The sequence below is a fragment of the Eutrema salsugineum genome, unplaced genomic scaffold (assembly GCF_000478725.1).
Source record: "Eutrema salsugineum unplaced genomic scaffold, Eutsalg1_0 scaffold_2, whole genome shotgun sequence".
NCBI classification, from domain to species: domain Eukaryota; kingdom Viridiplantae; phylum Streptophyta; class Magnoliopsida; order Brassicales; family Brassicaceae; genus Eutrema; species Eutrema salsugineum.
Window position 1 is genome coordinate 75,980 of NW_006256829.1, and position 20,494 is coordinate 96,473.

The 20,494-nt window shown below is 36.5% G+C and overlaps 5 protein-coding genes across 8 annotated transcripts; 2 read left to right on the forward strand and 3 right to left on the reverse strand.

Annotated features, from left to right (window-relative positions):
• Positions 1–2,668: 2,668 nt before the first annotated feature.
• LOC18018354 (transcription repressor OFP1) lies at positions 2,669–3,747 on the reverse strand. Its single transcript, XM_006398511.2, has one exon. The coding sequence runs from the start codon at positions 3,658–3,660 to the stop codon at positions 2,803–2,805; it is 858 nt and encodes a 285-aa protein (XP_006398574.1). The 5' UTR covers positions 3,661–3,747; the 3' UTR covers positions 2,669–2,802.
• Positions 3,748–8,798: 5,051 nt separating this feature from the next.
• On the forward strand, positions 8,799–10,535 carry LOC18018355 (CBL-interacting serine/threonine-protein kinase 14). Its single transcript, XM_006398512.2, has one exon. It carries the CDS (start codon positions 9,000–9,002, stop codon positions 10,371–10,373), a length of 1,374 nt encoding a protein of 457 aa, XP_006398575.1. The 5' UTR covers positions 8,799–8,999; the 3' UTR covers positions 10,374–10,535.
• Positions 10,536–12,575: 2,040 nt separating this feature from the next.
• Positions 12,576–14,863, reverse strand: LOC18018356 (CBL-interacting serine/threonine-protein kinase 15). Of its 2 annotated transcripts, none has more exons than XM_006398514.2 (2): positions 14,754–14,863; positions 12,576–14,361 (listed from the first exon to the last, which is right to left on the reverse strand). In XM_006398514.2, exon 2 carries the CDS (start codon positions 13,972–13,974, stop codon positions 12,676–12,678), a length of 1,299 nt encoding a protein of 432 aa, XP_006398577.1. In that variant the 5' UTR covers positions 13,975–14,361; positions 14,754–14,863; the 3' UTR covers positions 12,576–12,675. The 2 variants fall into 2 exon arrangements, with proteins under 2 accessions (XP_006398577.1, XP_024011805.1); XM_024156037.1 differs by lacking the exon at positions 14,754–14,863 and adding an exon at positions 14,536–14,670.
• Positions 14,864–15,820: 957 nt separating this feature from the next.
• LOC18018357 (prosaposin) lies at positions 15,821–17,578 on the reverse strand. 3 transcript variants are annotated; one of them, XM_024156156.1, is made up of 7 exons: positions 17,472–17,578; positions 17,318–17,343; positions 17,065–17,169; positions 16,743–16,879; positions 16,467–16,655; positions 16,308–16,367; positions 15,821–16,161 (listed from the first exon to the last, which is right to left on the reverse strand). In XM_024156156.1, exons 3-7 carry the CDS (start codon positions 17,156–17,158, stop codon positions 16,012–16,014), a joined length of 630 nt encoding a protein of 209 aa, XP_024011924.1. In that variant the 5' UTR covers positions 17,159–17,169; positions 17,318–17,343; positions 17,472–17,578; the 3' UTR covers positions 15,821–16,011. The 3 variants fall into 3 exon arrangements, with proteins under 3 accessions (XP_024011924.1, XP_006398579.1, XP_024011925.1); XM_006398516.2 differs by lacking the exon at positions 17,318–17,343; XM_024156157.1 differs by lacking the exon at positions 17,318–17,343 and having other exon boundaries at positions 17,065–17,163; positions 17,472–17,576.
• A 1,521-nt stretch (positions 17,579–19,099) lies between these two features.
• LOC18018358 lies at positions 19,100–20,008 on the forward strand. The gene has a single exon (XM_006398517.2). The coding sequence runs from the start codon at positions 19,104–19,106 to the stop codon at positions 19,776–19,778; it is 675 nt and encodes a 224-aa protein (XP_006398580.1). The 5' UTR covers positions 19,100–19,103; the 3' UTR covers positions 19,779–20,008.
• Positions 20,009–20,494: the final 486 nt, after the last annotated feature.

The following is a 20,494-nucleotide window of genomic DNA, read 5'->3' on the forward strand; positions in this document are numbered from 1 at the left end:
CACGGAGATATCAATGGCCACCACCAGTAAAAATACACATTATATTCATATATTGTAACCCTTTTTTTTTTTTAATCGCACTCTTGACTATCTTGGTTATCAATTTGCTTGGCGAGGACTAAGCCAACACAACTATTTATATATATATAATATATATAAGTTGGTCGAACAAGAAACCAACACAAACTATATGCATTTTATCAAAAACAAACTCGATTAACTCTATGATGAACTGAGTCGATGAGAAGGTAGTCCACCAGATTAATTATTAGATAGGTCTGGATAGGTCAATACCGCTTACCATAAATACCATGACAATTTTGATACTACTTTGGTAGATTTTAATCAAACTTTTACCGGTATGTCCAAGTGAAAAATAAATTAAGACTTTTTTTTTCGTTAAATTAAGAAATTTATGATTGTGTATTCTTCGATGATATCGAAACTCTAGTTTAAAGTTTTGATCTAGTTGAAGCTAAAAGGAGAAGAAAATTGTTGTAATTTAAATTATTATATTTATATCAAGATGAGTTCGTTGTAGTATATGGCCCGCGTGCCCGACAAAGCTTTTGAATCTTCTTTTATTATGAATTCTCAACTTCTCTTTTTTTTTTTAGGAATTCTCAACTTCTCTTTTTTTTTTTAACGGAATTCTCAACTTCTCATATTGAAAAAGGATAGTAACTATAGAAACTTTTGTACAAACACGTGTATTTGTTTGCAGAGTTACAATAATAATTAATAATCATGTAATAATTACATTAAATCGTTTGACGGTGCAATAATTTTACCTAATACTTTTGATTCACGTATTAACTTTGATTGGTAACTTTGTGAAATAGTAAAATTGCGTTTTTAAACGCGATTCCACAATTTTTTTACCAATTAACTAAAATCTATGGAATGAAAAAATATACACAAAAACAAAAACGTATACTGCATTTTTACTTACGGAAAATACAAAAAAAAAGTCGTTCCACAAAAAAGCGAATACTAAATAGATTATTTCATTCCGCGAAATTCTTTTCGCCATTTCACCATTCCGCAAGGTTACCAATCAAAACTATTCGTTTAATCCGTTTGATCAATATGATATATCTTCCTTTTTTATGCATTCTCAAACTACTGTTTGATATATTTACTATTCATAGTTTTATATTGTATAATTGGATGTTTAAGTTGTAGATTTTAATTGTCTACGGGACATTTTTAAATTTATTCATACATAATAGTTATAGCATATGCTTGCGTAGATTTTTAGAACTGTATAGTCGGGCAGGTAACCAATTTTTAGGGAGTACACCATTTTAACCTAGTGAACGAAGTTCATTTCTAATGATTGAATATATTTTAACCTAGTGAACGAAGTTCATTTCCAATTTTTAGGGAGTATTCTTTTTAAATTAAAAATTAATTAGATGAAAATAATTTGACCTCGTATATTGAGCAACGTGATACGTTAAAGAGGGGATAATAATAAGTAAAATTCTGCCATGTAGCGTGCGATTCCTTTTCGATATCTATTTTTAATACTAACTCTATACTATTCTCTCTTTAAATCGAAGTTTACCTCTAATAATATTAAATCAAATCCCATCGAAGATTATATAAAACAATATGAAGTTAATAACATGAAAATGATACAACTTTAAGGTAGTACCGAAAGTTTGTATCCGAATTATTCATTAGGTTAATTGGTAACTCTTCACCGCATTAATATTTACCAATCACAAGACCAGAAACAATTGTATTAAAAATATGCTATGATCAGAAATATTAACCGTATTAAAAATGTTAGTATCTTGTACCGTTATCTTATATTATAACTATATCAGTACTGATTAATTTACGAGTCTGTTTTTCTTTGTTACATAACTTCCTCAATTACTGTTTCGGTTTTGTCTTTATTATATTCTTGTCATTTGTCACACATCACCGAAGAAAAAAAAAGTTGGCCCAATTGAATATGTGTTTTCTTTGGCACTTCCATGACTAAAAGCAAAATTATTTTGTTTTTTCTTCCTTGTCGCACTCTTGTTTTTTCTTTCATTGGCACTTCCTTGTCGCACTCTTTGGCATATGAAAATATTACATAAATAAATAATACGTGGAGGTACCAAAAAAAAGAACAAGTTATATTACACATACAAATAAAGTAAATATAAAGATGAAATGGCGAAATGCACACGCACGCACATATCCAAAGATAGGTCTGAAAATACGGCAGATACGGTTTTAATGAATTGTCGGTATCGTAGGTCTAGTGGATCTACTGAAATGTATACAGTTAATTAATCTCTATCATTTTCGTCTTAACTACATAACATATGAGTAATAGTAGGATAGTTTTTGAACAATCAATAGATATATAAGTTTGAAATTATTTTAGAGGGCCTTTTTATTTAGATTGATGAGGGACGTGCTGACAAAAAAAATGATTCGAAAGGGAAAAGTAGATTTTGAAACGTAATTAATAACGGTCCATGTTAATTTGAATACAGAGCAACACTTTATGCATGTTTGTGTCAAACTATATGTTGGTCCGTGCAGTAAGATTCTTATAGAAGAGGTACCAATTTGGATAGAAATTCTCTATTGTACTTTTGAGATTTCAACGAATGACAACAAGTACAAGACTCTAGGCTCTAGCTATATATATTTAGAGCCATGCATATAAATAGCCATACGAATTGTATATACAACAATATACTAAGATAGTAGAGACTGAGGAGTAATTAATATGGGTAATATATATATCTATATATATATATATACATAATGATTTATCTTTATTTGGAATAATTACGGTGGGGGACAATTAAGATTAAGATCAAGCCAGAGTTGCTTGAAGACATTGATGATAATGTTGTGATACTCATCTGAATTAAGACAGAGATAGCAAGCTAGAAGTTCCTCAAGATCCTTGGACGCTCTTATGTTGTTCTCCGCGATCATCTCCTCCATCGATTCCTTGAAATCTCTCCTCGGGTCAACCGACGCCTTCACCACCGCCCTGCTCCGCCGCGAACTCACCGCCACCGTCCCGCTTCTCCTTGCGCTGCTGCTCGCCGATTTCCTCGTTGAGATCCTCGGCGAGCGTAGTCTAATTCTCACACCCGCCGGAGAACCCGCCGCCGTTTTCCGCACGGTGGTTGGTTTATTCGCCGGTTTGGTGATGATCGGACGGAGATCCAGTCCCGGCGGCGGCGTAAAGGTCACGGCTTTGGACAATTTGGAGCTGACGTCGCAGCTGCAAGGGCTGTGCCAGGAGGACTCGTCAGGGATGAGTACTTGATCGGAACGAAACTCCGGTGAGAAAGATCCCGTTCCGGTGGCAGTGCTATCACCGGAAGTCGTTGAGACGGTGGAGGAAATAACGTGATTGGGAGCAGAGGACTTTGTGTCGACGGTGGATCGGTGACGAAGCCGGTTTGCAACGGACGGTGGCGCGGTTTTGGCTGGCCTTGAATAGTGAGAAGAAGAGCGTCGAGGACTGCGTGCCGATGTCGTCGTGGGAACTGTTTGTTGTTTCTTGAGGGGAGAAGGAGACACCGTGCTGTTTTGCTGCCTCTGCTTTTTCCTCGACTTCCCCATGTCTCTCAGCTTGTAAAACCATGCGTTCGGGATCATCTCCGATAGTTTAAACCGATAATTACCCATTATCCTCTGATTTTGAGAATAACGGATTAATACTAAGGTGATACAGAACCAAGTCTTTTTTTTTTTTTTTTGGTCGAATGGGGTTTTTGAAAATGAAAAAAAGTGTGTGTGGGAAGTGTCGAGAATATAAAGGGAGAAGGAGAGGGGACGTGTGGGGTCTCCACAAACGTGGAGAAAAGAAAAGCAAAGAAAAAAAAAAAAAAGGTATTGATTTTAGGTGAATGATAGATGCTCTCTCTCCATTTTTATTGATTTTGTGTTAGATTATGTTCGCCTTCCATTTCCCCTAATTATATTGACATTTGACACTGACAGTTTTATTATTTTATATATACTGTAATTTATGTATTACTCCTCTGTTTCATTATAGTTGATTTTCTAGGTTTTTTTTTGTTTTATAATATTTGATTTTCTACATCTAATGAATGCATGTCTATTCTTTAAATTGAATGAATAATATTAATGCATGTTGCTTTACTCCATTAATGCACAGTTAAAAAAGAAAAAATAATAATAAAAATAATGAAATCAGTTGTAAAAGTAATTTAATTAACAAAAACAAACAGTAAATAATTGAGCATTTATAGCTTTCTTAATCTGTGTGTAAATATTCAGAAAATCAACTATAATAAAACCGAAGGAGTATATATATAGCGCAAAAATTCCTTTTCTTTTTCATATGTTCTCGAGTAGTAGTTTTCTTGATCTCAACATAAAATTAATATACTCTAGTACTTTAGTTGTGGTAATTGTAATCTTTTGAAATTTGCTTCACGAGATGATAAAAGTAGTATCGAAAATAACAAAAAGCGATAGTACTAATTTTTACACGAGTGTGATGTTCATCATGTAAGTAAAAGTATGACACAAATAAATAAGATTGCATATCAGACACTGCGGAGAAAAGCCCAAAATCTCATTCATCCACGTGGGGTCTCGTTTCGCACGTTAAGAATATGATTTTATTATTTAGGCTCATTGTAGAAGAGACTGAATAAAATTTTCCAGTATATGAAATGGCTCTATGCAGCCCTGGCTCTGTGTTGTCCAGCCCAAACCATGGTCACGAAAGGGCGTGCTATGGTGTTTTAGAAGTTAACTAGTGGGGGGTACAAACTTCTAAAACACCATAGTAAATGGGACGTAAAGCTGCATTTTTTTGGCAATGCTATCATCACTCATGTTTCCTTCTCTTCAAATTGAAAAGTTGGCTTCACAACTCCATTTCTCATGCGCAATATCTCAGTCGTAAAATATTTCAATCAAGTCTATTGTGTTGTGTCTTTGACCATCTGCATTAACCTCTTGGAATCACTTTCCAAAGATACGTTTTCGAACCCTTATTAGTACTTATAACAACTTTTTGTATTTTTGTTTGTATGACTTGTAGATTATGTTGTCTGATTTTTCCCGATGTTGATGGATCTATCTAATCACACACTAGGCTGAATCGTTAAATTATTCTAAACAAATTGTATATCTCCAAAAGCAACATAGAACAAGGCAATAAAATAAAATTGAGGTTTCTAATGAGATTAGAATAGTTCCATCCGAAAGCCCAACATATAAGAATAAGTTATTTTGTGCTATTTTGGGCTTTTCAAACTCGAATATATTTTCTACAAACACAACAGACTGTGTAAGTATAATGGAGCCAAGTGAAAAGCTCGTGGAATAGAAGAAATATGCAAACTCTTGTTGAGGCCGATGTAATAATAAAACGTTTCATCAACAACACAAATTATTTATTCTATGCTTTTTTATATGCAAACATATAGAATTTAATAAATTACGAACGCCCTTGGGAGTTAGAAGCTCTATTCTTACATAATTGTAAATGTAACATACGGCAACAAAAATTGTGATAGATTCTTGGTCTATAACTTTTTTTTATCTTTGGCAATTTTCTAAAATACTTTTGAAGTTTTGTTGTAAACTTAACATCATTAATTTAAAATTTAATAATAAAACAAACTCAATATCAAAATGATTAACAAATTAAACCCAATTCATTCTCGCATCACTATGTGTTGGGACTTCCTTACGTATGAAAATTCAAATTTTACTTACACATATTATTTTTTATCCATAACAAGGAATGTCACGATCAATTAGTGCGAAAGCCATGTCATCTATTTTGTATATTGTGTGATGAATATAAACTAGTTTAATACCATATTATAAAATTAAAATTTAAACCAGACATTTAATTAGTTAAATTTTCACATCACCGCTTAATTATTCGTAAGGAAGAAGACAAAAATCTCCGACTTATGCTGACTCACTCCACATACTAAGCATTATTTTTTAAAGGTCCTTCAAAATTATTTCAAAACGAATATGTAAGTAATCAACCCATTAACAGAAAAAAAAAACCAGAATATTGAAGACCAAAAGAAAAAGAAGCAGAATATTAAAGAGAAATCAACATCAGGGCATCGTCAGACCATTATTCAGCTATTTATTTTTAATACTACTGTTTCTTGCACTTGAACCTGGACGCAAAATCAATGATTTGGTACATTAAAAGACAATAAATGAAAAATAGTTATATAACAATAAATGTTTAGAAATAACTCAAATAAGTAATTAGCAAAATTTAAGGAAAGGAATAGTTAGGAGAATATGAAGAAACCAACCACGTTCCCGTGCCCATGGAATACTTTAATATATCCCTCGGACCCCTTGTGGTCCTTCAATTTAAATATTTAATTATGTATTTTTTGTTAATAATTTGATTTAATACGTTGGCAGAAATATTATAGACTATACATAATTGGGAATTATGCCAAAAGGTCCAAAGCTTTTTTATTATTGTTTGCATCTACTAACTTTTGTTAGTATCGTCAGCATGTTGGTCATCGAAATTTAATGCGTGGTTGATATTTGCGCAATTGTAGAAAAACTAACTTAATTACTATCCCATTTCAGTTTAAACCGTTGATGTCATCATAATTTGTTTATAATCCTTTTTAAGGATTGTCTTTATTCCGGTGCATATAATTCTGAATCAATATTTCTCGTTTTATTTAATCGAGTTGAGCTACTGGCTGATGTTACCTTAGCTCTCGTTCTTAATTAATAAGTGTTGTTAAGAGGCGATATTGATCACTACAAATTTGTTGACCAAACAAAAAATCAACAGTACATTTTTTCGTACAAAAGGATTCTGGATAGACGGACTGTAAGTAGATGTTGAATCAAATGTACATTATTATAGGACATAATCTTCACCTAAAATAGTGTTCAGACAATTTATATCTGTAAGACAATGCTGAGCAAATATGTTAGATTGCTATCGTACGTTTCTTTCTCCTACACGAAAGCCATTTGTTTTTTTTTTTTCCAGCACCCATTTTTTTTTTTTTTGCTAACATGTAAATATCATATAAAATGAAAGATGGGTGTTACAATAACATATCCCCTATACATGATACCTTGGCAAAAAAGAAATAAAAAACAAGGTAACAGATTGATTTTTACCGACTGAGATTACATGGGAACTTAGTGTAACCATCTCTGCATAAGACTTCCCAAGTGTTTACGGTTTCTTCTAGCAGTGATGGTGTTCTTAATCATCCTATCAATTCCCTTAAAGAGAAAACCAGAAGTGGTTTCTTCGTTAGAGAATACCAGCACCCATTTCTTCTTGCGTATTTATACATATGTATGAAGCGAGCTCGTATCCCATTCTTAAATCATGATTCCTGACTTTCGATCTCAAACTCTCTTTCAATCCAACACCATTATTTGCTAACCTAGAAGCATAAATTACAATATATTTAACATTTTAATCAATGATTACATTAGCGGAGAGCAAAACTGATAGATCTTCTTGGTTCGCCTAAAGAAGTTGTTGATATTGAGTTCATGTCTAAATATTTTTCATGTACAATCATACAATTTATATTGATCATAAGTGTCGTTGTAAAAATCTGGTCACAGAGTTATGATGGGATCAAAATTAACGAATAGAATGAATTATTTGCAAGTCAGTAGATATTTTGTTGGAGCAATCTTTCGAGCCAATGAAAGAACAATTATATCGTTCCTTCGTTTTTTTATATGTAAATATAACCTCTGAGCCAACCTTGCTTGATTTCATTATTACTTAACGAGCTTCTGACTTCTTCCTCTCATTTTTTTGTTTTTGTCTCTTTGGAAAGAAGCTTCTCTGAAATAGCATTAAAAAGAAATCAAAAGAAATCTTTTGTACACAATTTATTATTATTATTATTATTTGTGTATGTGATTTGCCAGTTTTCGTACATTATTCACGTGGTGATTGATATTTTTTCATTTCGAATATCCGTCCAAAAGAAAATGTCTTTTAGTTTATTATTTCAAAAACGTACTGATAATTGGTTTTACTTATATTACGAAATTATGCGTGCCTTATATTTAATTTATATGTGTACAAAAATGGACACAGCGTGACAGCGAAAGAAAATAAACAGGTACGGTTAGCTAGTATTGAAAACGTTGTTGTGTTTTGGGTAAATTACAAAAAGAATGTATAGTTTGTTCTACACCGCGTATGCGGTGGGTAGCTTTTCTATTAATTGGAAGCTTTCTTAAATTTGTTGTCCTTATATTAAATGTTTTATACATTGAGCTGTATCTCAGTGGCTATGTGTAATTTCATGTAAATTCTATTTAAAATTGATATGATAAATTAGACTTAAAAAAAAACTTGCATCATTTATACAATATTGTAAGAAAATTGTTGACAACAACTAAATGGCTACTGACAATAAACATTGACAATAATATTGTGAAATTCTTTGGGGGGGGGAAATGATGATACAGTGTAATAGTCAGAAGAAGGAATAATAATTTGACATTTTATTTATATACAAGAATATTGAAATATTAAGAAATAGCGGAAGATACGAATATGTAAAAGATATCCTTGGGCCAAAGCCCTTGGAGATACCAAATCAACACGACAAGAGCGAAGAGACACGTGTGTGGTTGAATCTACTTGAGAGCCTGTTACACATCTTATATTAAAAAAAATAATAGATTCAAAAACAGAAAATCTCTCACGTCTTTTACCGAGAAGGAAAGAAAAAACCAGGTTATTTACATAAATAACCTCGCCTCCTCCCTCAAGACACTGACATATATATATATATGCATGTAACAACTCGAGACAGAACAGAAGTCAGCTTTATCTGTTATCCGAAATCCAATTCCCTCAAGTTAAGCACATATCCTATCAGTGATTATACTAGAAAGATTAGGTTTCTATTTTTATTCTCTTCTTTCTCCGGCGGTGTTGATTGGCAATGGTTAGGCAAAAGCTGAGGGGGTTGTGACTGAGGTATAAAAAAAGAATGGTAGAATCGGCGGAATTTGCGGCGGGGGAGGGGAATTTTCGGGGGAGAGGAAGCGGGGGAGTGGTGGTGGGGAAGTACGAGGTGGGGAAGATGGTGGGATGTGGAGGGTTCGCGAAAGTGTACCACGGGAGGGAAACGGTGACGGGGCAGAGCGTAGCCATAAAAGTGGTGAGCAAGCAGCGGCTTCAAAAGGGAGGCCTCAACGCCTCCAACGTCTCCAGGGAGATCGCTATCATGCACCGCCTTCGTCACCCCTCTATCGTGCGCCTCTCCGAGGTCCTCGCCACCAAATCCAAGATCTTCTTCGTCATGGAGTTCGCCAAAGGCGGCGAGCTCTTCGCCAAGGTCTCCAAGGGCAGGTTCTCCGAGGACCTCAGCCGCCACTATTTCCAGCAGCTCATCTCCGCCGTTGGATACTGCCACTCCCGCGGCGTCTTTCACCGCGATCTCAAGCCGGAGAACCTCCTCCTCGACGACAAGCTCGATCTCAAAATCTCCGATTTCGGGCTCAGCGCTCTCACCGATCAGATCCGACCCGACGGCCTCCTTCACACCCTCTGTGGCACTCCTGCCTACGTGGCGCCGGAGGTCCTCGCCAAGAAAGGCTACGACGGTGCTAAGGTCGACGTGTGGTCATGCGGAGTCATACTGTTTGTCCTCAACGCCGGCTACCTCCCCTTCAACGACCACAACCTCATGGTCATGTACCGGAAGATCTACAAGGGCGATTTCCGAATCCCCAAGTGGACCTCCCCTGATCTCCGCCGACTTCTCTCTCGCCTTCTCGACACCAATCCTCTCTCCAGGATCACCATCGACGAGATCCTCCACGATCCCTGGTTCAAACAGGGCTACCACCTCCGTATGTCCAAATTCCACCTCGAAGACGACTCCGACATGAAACTCCATGCCCTCGACTCCCCCATGAACGCCTTCCACATCATCTCCGGTTCTCCCGGTTTCAATCTCTCCGGTCTCTTCGGCGACGACGCCAGAGAGTACGACCGAGTTGACCGCTTCGTCTCCGGTTGGACCGCCGCGAGGCTGCTGGAGAAGCTGGAGGAGATGGTTGCGGCGGCGGCGGAGAATCTCACGGTGGCCAAGAAGGAGGCTCGTGGGATGAAGATTCAAGGGCAGAAAGGTAACTTCGCGATGGTGGTGGAGATCAACCAGTTAACCGATCAGGTGGTGATGATGGAGGTGAGGCACAGACAACGAGCCGGTGCATCTCGCCCAGATATTTGGTCAGATACGGTCCGGCCTTTCCTTGTGGGGATTGTGCACAAACCGGACGACACGCTGCTCGGTTTAGGATCAGACCAGAACCAAGAAGATTCTTCTTCTTTGCGTGACGTAAATACGACGCTTTAGTTTTAGGTAGTCTGTCAAAATTATCCTTTAAAAAAAATAAAGATAAAAAAACATCCCGGGTTTTCTGTAATTGTATTTTTATCCCGGACCTCTGACAAATTAATTGTCGAAATTTTATTTAAAGTTAGCCATCTTTATTATATATATGGAAATTTTTTAAGTTCCTTACCTATTGATGATCGAACCATCACCGATCTAACGACTGCTGATCGTCATGTTAATCACGGCTGTGAAGTATGCTTTGTGTATAAGAAAGAAGACTCTCTTCCTTGCCTTGTGTCTTAAAACCATTATCACTTTAAATTCATTGGTTTATTTAATATCGAACACTGATCATTTAGCATACATATTTGATTATACTTTTTCTCGCAACTCATAGTACTAATATTCAACTGTAAATTGAATCCCAGTGGTAATCAGTAATGGTATTACTGAAGATCAGCTATCCTGCAAATTCATTAACATGATATATGAAATCTCGAGACACCACAAATATATCTATGTCAAATCTTGTTTTTTTTTAAATAATGAGCTTATATTGTATATCGTTAACCAAAATTGGGATGCACCGGAAAAACACAATAGAATACTATAAAGGATTTATATCAGAAAATTGAAAAAAACAATATCAAATAATGTACTGCTAGTGCGATTTTGCAAATGAAATGTCAATGAGTGAAAAGGAACTGTCCAGATTTGAACCACGAACTAAGTGAACTACATTCATTCTCCTTTTTGATAAGTAAGAGATTGTCCTTATCACATCATTCTGAATTTATTATGTAGTTGGTCGACTTTATTTAATCCTATCGCATGTGGTATATACACCACTAATCATCATCAATAATTTTCTTTTCATGCTATCCACTGATCCACATCGAACCCATTACTCAATAATTCAACCCTTTTTTTTTGTCTATATTCAATAATTCAGCTTTAACAGTTATGAACTTATAATTGATGATATTAACATATTACTGTCCCTGCAATAATTTTTAGGCTCCAAGATTAACATTATCTCATTTTACTCTACACAATCACATCTTACACTTTTCTTCTTTTTTTTTGGCCAAAACATCTTAAACTTTTCTATTGCTTGCTTTGTACATGTTAATTACTTAATCGTGGATATATGAAAACATAACTAAAAAGAAAACAGAACTAATGCCATTAATTTCTTCATCGTAACCAAATTAAAAAACTAGACTAAAATCTTTGGAAAAATATTTAAATCAAAGTCAGTTCACTTTACAAAAACTATAACCATGCAGATACTTTTAAAAGATAAAACTTCTAGTGACAATTTAAAACTTGTCAGCTTATATAGTAAAAATGATTTTTGTTAACAGAAATGTGGAAGAAATGTGATTGGCTGATTGCATCATTAACAATTATGGAGTTAAAAATGTGCAAGGAAAAGTAGTAAACCACAATAATGCAGCTAAATGTTGATATGCTAGTTATGTTGGTTAGGCTAACAGAGTCTCAATCAGATGGTTAGACCAATTGGGTCATTTCCTTGGTTCTCCTCGAATCCAATTTGTTGGCCCACTGAGAGAACCGGATTAAGCAAAATCACTAGAAAATCCAATCAGGTGATTAAAGGTTTTTTGATTTGACCAAAACAAAAGTGTATGGTGTATATTTTTTTTAAAAATAATGTTTGGTGTATATTCCATCATGGGTCAAACGAGCGTGGTCCACTGGAGCCCGTAAATTCAATGAGCTTGTCCCATCAAGTCGCTGTTTTCGAGCCAACAATCAAAGACATCTTCTCCAAGCCGCGTATGTGTATGAACGCTAGTATTACTGTATTATTACCATTGCCTATTGGATTCGTTTTCTCTCATATGAAAGGAACACATTATGTGACCTAAGAGAAATAGGAAGTTTATAACATTTTGACTTTGTAAATGCAACATAAAAAGGCTAATGTGTCAATACAATAGAAGTCTAAAATAACAAGAAATGATAAGAAAATATGAAAAAGTGTTCTTCCTAAACGCGTTCTCTACTCATGCTTGTTCTTTGTATTTCAATAGAATACATATTTCTTTATTTTAGACATCGGAAAGATCGATTGGATTTCAAAGAAATCTGATAATTGATAATTTTCATATTTAATTCTGTTATGGTCGATAAACACCACACATTGGTGTTTCTTCCCCGTATATCACGAGTTCATTATTGTAACACCTCGAAAACAAGAAACACGCCTTAAAGATCAGACTCAAGAATGGTTACATAACTAAAACACTTTGGTCAGAAAAAAAAAAAAACATAACAAGATAATAAAATAGTGTCAGTGCCAAGCCAATACAATGTTCATCAAAGCGGGCTTTATACTCTCCTTCACCACCCTATTATACTCCGCCGTATCTCCACCGCTCTTCTTCATCACCACCATGTGAAAGCTTGGCGCAATCTCGAACACTTCGGCTTCCACTACCACAGGCTCAGCCCCCGTCGCCGTCGCTTTTCTACCTTCCATCTTAACCTTCCATCCTTCTTCCTTCTTCCTCACTTTCATCTTAAGTTCCCTCCCTACCTCCACCAGCTTCTCCGTGATCTCAGTCGCTTCTCTGTTCGATGTAAACCTCATCTCCTCCTTCTCTTCTCCTTTCTCGAACAGTCCCGACAGATCAAACCCCGTGGACAGCGATATTATCTCAAACGCGTTCAGGTTGATACACTGCTTCTTTTCCTTCTCTGCGGTTGCGTCAGAGTCCTTATGCAATGTTGCCTCATAGTCCACATCTGCCTCTTCATCATCTGCGTCTTTCTCCTCTTCTAGGCCTTTTCGGAACCAAGAACTCTGCATTATCTTCTCAGTTGATATCCTCGTGCGCGGGTTAGGATCCAAGATCCTCTTCAGCAATCTTCTTGCGCCAGGAGTGAACCAGTTGGGGAGCTTGAAATCAGCTTTACCAATCTTCTTATAAAGCTCCATCAGGTTAGAGTCACGAAAAGGAAGATAGCCCGCTAGCAGCACGAACAATATCACCCCACAAGACCACACATCCGCTTTAAACCCATCATACCCATTCCTGCTAATCACCTCTGGTGCAACATATGCAGGGGTCCCACAGGTGGTGTGCAGCAACCCATCATGCCGTCTAGAGTCAGCAAGAGCGCTGAGTCCAAAATCAGAGACCTTTAGGTTCCCTTCCTCATCCAACAACAGGTTCTCTGGCTTCAAGTCCCTGTGGCACACTCCGCGGCTGTGACAATAGTCAATGGCGCGGACGAGCTGTTGAAAGTACTTTCTTGCAACACTTTCTCTGAGCTTTCCGCTGGACACTTTGTCGAATAGCTCACCGCCCTTGACGTGCTCCATGACAAAGTAGATTTTGGATTTTGTGGCCATGACTTCATGGAGCTCGACGATGTTGGGATGTCTCAAGAGTCTCATGACTGAGACCTCTCGCTTGATCTGCTCGGTCATACCAACTTTGAGGATTCTATCTTTATCGATGACCTTAACAGCCACACTATCACCGGTTTTCAAATTCCTCGCATGGTAAACCTTTGCAAACGTACCCTGACCAAGTAACCTACCGACCTCATAACGGAGCATCAGCACAGCGCCTTTCTTCTCCATTATCTCTCACAGATTGGCTTAAAAGCAACTAAGTACACTAATAAAGATCAATACACACCCTACAAAGTACTACAACATAACATAGGACAGGTTGATGAAGTCAAGAAGCAAGAAGACGATCAACCGTCTTCGCACAGATCATGCTTCCATGTGGCGTTTTTCCTAACATTCTGTGAAGAAGAAGACTGGAAGGTGTGAAACCAGGGATGAAAGGTGCGGGTTAGAAGACGGGTCTCATGAGGGACAAGGGACAACAATGGCCCAAAGGGAGAAGGGACCTCTAAAGATGCAGAGCACTTGTGTTCAACTTTCAAATACATGTTTCTGCATTCCCTGGCTTCGATTTCATACACTCTTTTGATTAATCCGATAAGTGCACAATGCTACCTGAAGCAGGGTAAACCAACGTTTAATCCAAGTGGTATGTAAAAGACAAGAATCATAGAATCTATATATTTAACGCCAGGCATTGAACATCAGATGCAAATCGATTTAGGTGTATATATGTAAACAGGGACAAATATCTAATTTTATCAAAGCTAGGAAGGAAACAAAATCGACCAGCGAAGATGCAAGATTCTGAGATTTTGTTTCTCCATCACAAAGATTGGTTTATTCAAGATCCGCATCGACATATAGCTAAAAAAATCTGTATCGAAATCGTCGAGACGAATTCACAAAAACATAATCAACAAACAAACATGGACACCAATGTCGAGTTGAATAATTAACCCAAAACAAAAAAAAAAAAAATGAAGAAGACGAAGAGGAAGAATCACCTCAATTAAGCACGGAAGAGCTGCGATAAAAAATGTCTAATTTATGAATACAAAATGGTGTTTTTGTGTTGAGGAGTTTTCTAATTTATATCGAAAGAGCCAGCCTAGCCTCTTCTTTTTTATTTTTGCCGTTTTGCCTAACCAATTTTGTCATCTTGCCGTGTTTGGTAATTGCCTATTGGTTACAATTTTTTATCTTTTTAAAGGAAGTGATAATTTTTTTAATTAACCACTTGATTACAACAAATTATCACTTCTTATCTTTCGTAATTACAACAACCAAACTTCGTTGCTTTGCTCTTTTTTTTTTTTCTTTCTTTCTTTGATTTCTTGCGTAAGGATATGCATTGCAGGTTTTGCTTGGGTTATTTTTGGGATTCTCATACTCTTAAATAATTTGAATTTTTTTGTAAAGATTCTAGTTTTGGGAAAAAAATAAGAAATTCATTTTTTTTATAGTTCATGAATCATCACATACAGGTTGAAAAAAAAACCTCGTACAGTAAAAAAGACATGTTGTTGCTTGTTACTTAGGAAAAAATAGATTTATTTAGTAGTAATCCGATTGATAGTAAATAGTAATATAGAAAGTAAGTTGAGGAAGATTCCTCAAGTTGATATCTACCATCCACAAGATGACACGTAAGCGAGAATATCCTCCCAATTAGCTTTAGAGATACGGTGACAGGCGTCAACTTGCTCTGCTCTGTTGTTACACGTGTCAGACATTTATTCGTTATTTTGGGAAATACTCGCAATGCTGGAAATGTCTCTGCATGCAGATTGATATAGATGACAAATTTACAACAGCTCGGCGCCTAGTTTTCCTTTTTTTTTTTTTTTTTTTTAACTTAAATGAAAACGAAATTCTTGCTTCCAACTCAAAACAATCTAACGTTGTTATTAAATTATGTACACCGAACCAAAAGTTCTCGTGACTGCTTCTTCTTTTAAACGGATGGTTTCATTTTTTTTTTTTTAAGAAACTAGCGCAATTAGCAACATTGTTTAGAAACTGAAGGAAGCAAAACAAATCACTTTTGGGATATGGGCCTAAAGCCCGTGAATGGATAATGGGTCAAGGCCCATGAATGGATAATGGGCGAAAAACCCAAATTTGAACAACTTTCTCGAAGCACACGAAACGTTTCAGCAGCTTTCACGAATGATGTTGTTGTTGTTACATCACAAGAGGGGTATGTACATGAAATATCTATCGGTCACCAAATTGCATGAAGAAAAATAAGGTGGTCAAATGTTAAGAATCTGCCAGAGCCTCGAGCGCAGGGACATCATAGGTGGATGGGCCAGGACAGACGCCAAGGATAGAGCAGACGTCTTTCTTTTCCAGAAACTTTTCCAAATCCGCAAGCATCAGAGGCCCGTACTCGAAAACCATCTTCTTGCACTATTCACATTCATTAGAAAGAAAGACGAAAAAAAAAAAAAACGAAAATCAATCATCATCATCATCATCGGATACTCCTCCATCCATAAAGAAAGAAAGTACTGGTAAGGAAGATGTTATTAGAAATTTCAATTGGTAGCAGCTACCTTGTCCTGGTAATTGTTGAGCGACTTGCATTCCTTGAGGAGCAAGCGAATTATCTTGAGCTGCAATAAATCACAATCAAGCATTTGAGCGGCAAGTGAAGCAGAGCAACATAATTAGTGATGGAGACAGAGAATAGCAGGGGTGGGGGGGGGGGGAACCTTAATCTCAGGATCTTTGAGGTTTGAGACAACTTGTGAGACAGTCTGGCGGCAAGACTCGCAGTTTCCTTGATGGGACAGTGGCGTCGCTGCTAGACAGAGGTTAAGCCTTTTGCAGATTTGGTCAGGCTTCATTACAGAGACTTGTGTGAAGAAAAGCTCGGTATAATGATCCACCATCGAAAGACACTGCGCATATGACGATCGAGTTAACTCCGTCTATTAACAAGGAAGAAGAAGAAGAAGAGAATGAAGTGATGAGGTGAAGAAAGAAACCTGTTTCTTGAAAGGGGGAATCTGAGAGCAGCTCAGGTGAAGCGCCTCAACGAGTGCATTCTGGTTGTCGTCATCTTCAAGGTAATCAATGGCCAGCGTGACATACTTATCACACAATTCACAAACCTCAGCTGATTCTGCCCATTTGAAACACTCTTACTTATTACTATGGATTTCGAGATAACACTCTAAGGGACCCATCGCCGCATATGAATCCCATACATATATATTAATCCGAATTCAACTGTGAACAGCTTCAAACGATTTGCAAAAACACTTGTTTTTTTTCCCACTTAGAAAAGAAAAGAAAAGAAAGTCGTACCGAGAAAAATCGGGTTTCTTGCATCACAAGACCAGCAGGTCAGGAGCCCGAAGGAGAAGAAGAAGAGGAATACGACTCTAAATTTGCCACCCATGATGCCTGAAACTATATATCACCCGTTTTGGGAATTTAAAAGCCAAATATATATATTTATATATCAAAGATTTGTGGGAGGATTCTCAACGGAAAATGGTCGGATCCAATTAATCAAATGACAATAATGGAAGCACTTAGGTTACATCTAATCAAAAACCTTAAGAATCGCCATTTGTCTCGCAACTTAGGTTTTTGCAGATGCATCGTCACACAGATCGTAATCAGTAGAATAGAAATCCATCGATGCATAAAAAAAAAAAAAAGAATCAAATAGGGAAAGATGGAGATGGAGAGTTAAACAAACAGCTTACACGGCCTCCGATGAATATGGCCTGAGATCTGCTGTATTTTGATCGATCTTCGATGCGATGCTGATTCAATGCGACTCTCTCTCTCTCTGTACTTTTTTTTAATTCCTTTCTCCAAAAATTAGTATTTATTATTATATATACTTTACTCGGAGCCTTCAAAAAGCAACACCCTCTCATTGGTCGTAACAGAATTATCTGATTGGTTGTTTTTTGTTTCCGCAACTATAATTGTTCTCAATTAACTAATTACTCGACAGTAATGTATGTTTTTTCTTTTTTTTTTTTTGTTCCTATTAAAAGGATACAAACTTTTACTTTATTCTTAGAAAAACTTTTGGTATTTGGATGCTGAAGCAAAATATTAATGAAAAAAAAAAAATAGATATAGTTAAGAGGGGCATGCACATGGCATTGAAAGAAATGAATGCAACGAGAGTGGACCGACCTCAGTACAAAGGAAAGCAATGCCCGGTGGTGGTATGGTATGTGGAGCACATGTAAGATGCATGGGTCGTTGCTCGTTTTAGTCAATACTTATTATTCAATTCCTATTGTTTTCATCTATGGCCCCCTCTTCATAAATGTTAATTTCTCCAATAACCACAGCTTTCTTTTTATAATATCGATCATCCGGTGGGCACTTGTTTGTGTATAAGTAATGTACATTTATCCCCTGTTTAGGTTATAATTGTTCTTATGGACCAATCGTGATTCTTGTTTACATGTGTTACAAATATCTTCTTGTCCTGTATATGCGTCAACATAAAATATCAATGAATTGTCAATTTTCAAGACAACCAAAATTGTGAATCTTCTTCGATTCAAAAATATAAACAAACCAAAACTTTTATTAATTCGTAATAGAATAATTTTGTCATCTATGTTTTTTATTGCATATAGCTTGGTGGAACCAAATTCCCTGCATTGTTTTGGTTGGATTGGCAGCTTGAGTATTAGCATCATTCTGATAAAATAGTATCCAATTAATCATCTTTTTGATTTAGGAGTCAACGAAAAAGTATTTTAAGTGACCAGTTGAGTCTTACTTACTAGCTATATATATAGTCTTCTTAAATTTTAATTGAGAACGCAAAACCCATATATACCATTAATGATATTTTTCAAATGTTTGTATGTGCCTCACAGAAGATAAAATTTGTTTTAGCCTACAACGTGTAAAAATTTGAAAAAGATTATTATTTTTGTTGTTGTTTGAATGGCGAAATTCTAAATTTGGTGCCACATTTGTTAGTCAAAATTATTATTTGTTGTTTTTTCTTTTTCTTAAATAAGAAACGCACAAACTATTTTTTTTTTTCCCCCAATGATATTAAAGAAATCAAGAATCGATGTATACTCTTCAACCACTAGCTGCAACACGGGTTCGTGTAGCTTGCGGGCGATTGCTTTTGTGGCATTTAAAATGTATCCTTGTAACTTTTAACCTCAAATCTAAACTAGCATTACATATTCAGAGTTACGTTTTGTCTTTCATAATTCCTTACACACCGAAGTGAAACACATAAGCCCAAATTGTTTTTTTTTTTATTTATTTATTTAAAAAACGTACCAAAGGACACCAGGCACCATATATACTTGATAGATACCTTATTATGTCTCTCATATGCACTAATGCACATATCCCCTCCCACTCTCTCTCTCGCTCTCTCGCTCTCTCGCTCTCTGTGCCTCACTCTCTCACTCTCTCAGTACTCTCCCAAGATCATAATGCCAAACAGCGGATCTGAGCGTCCTGCGTCACTGAGAAAGCAAGACACCGCCACCTTTCCCGTCAAGCTACCGTCGACAAAACAACGCTTCTCCTCGCCGGCGTCAGCTTGTCCTTCCTTTAGAATCTACTACTACGACGGAGCCGCCGGTTCCATCCCTTTCGAATGGGAATCTCATCCAGGCACTCCTAAGCACCCTTCCTCCGAGCTGCCTCCACCACCGCCTCTCACTCCTCCGCCTTCTCATTTCTCCTTCTCCGGCGACCAAATTCGCCGTGGTTCCAAAAAGCCCTTCAAGAAAATCCTCGCACTAGTCCCCACCAGGCTCTTCTGGTTATCATCAGGTGGTCACAATAATAACAACAAGGCCAAGAAACTGTCGGCTTCGCCACCGTCTATGTCGGAGAGGGTGCTGATCGATGACAATGAGTACCATCTGTTCAAGTTTCAGACAAAAAGGAAGGTCATCAGAAGATTTTCATCATTTGACTCTTCTGCTACTTCTATTGATCACTACCCCATTCGTAGATCACAATCCACCTCTTGCTTCGGATTTCCCACATGTTTTACCTGGTAAAAATTCAGTTGAAAATTTGGAAAATAAAACATGGATATATATAATTTGATAAATGTTTTTTTCTTCCTATGTATTTTGTATTCCATCTTTAATGTTATTTAGTTAAAATCAATCATGTCGGTAATAAGATAATTTAGTATAAAGCTATCATGCTTTTTCTTCTTTTCCATTTTGATATTTTTTCCTTTCCAAGTGTAATCTTTATATGGTTCCGTGTAATTGTGAGTTTGAGCAATCCTTCTTTGTGTTAATTTAGCAATCTTCCAAGCAAAGACAACACATGCAATGCGGTTTGGTGGTTCTTCTTCTTCTTCATTGATTTGTTTTTCTTTCGGATGTGATTGGTGTTCTACAATCTAAAAGTGATAATCGCATAATCATTCGGTCATTTTTAAAAGAAATAAATATACACATCATCTCTCTGTAGTATGTAGTCTGGTCTCTTAGAGTTATTATTATATAAATGTGATAATCGCATAATCATTCGGTCATTATTAAATTTTACTTATACTTCTATCAGGGGATTATTAAAAAAAAATTGAACATTGAAGAATAAATGAGCTAAGGAAGTCATCTGGCTGACACAAAAAAAAATAAATGAGCTAATGTCGGCCGTTACCATTGGAGGGTGTTCCTCACTCGCTTATCGTTGCGCGTAAAAGATTCATTACTTTACCACAAAATAATATGGAAAACCCTTGCCATCTAGAGGCCCA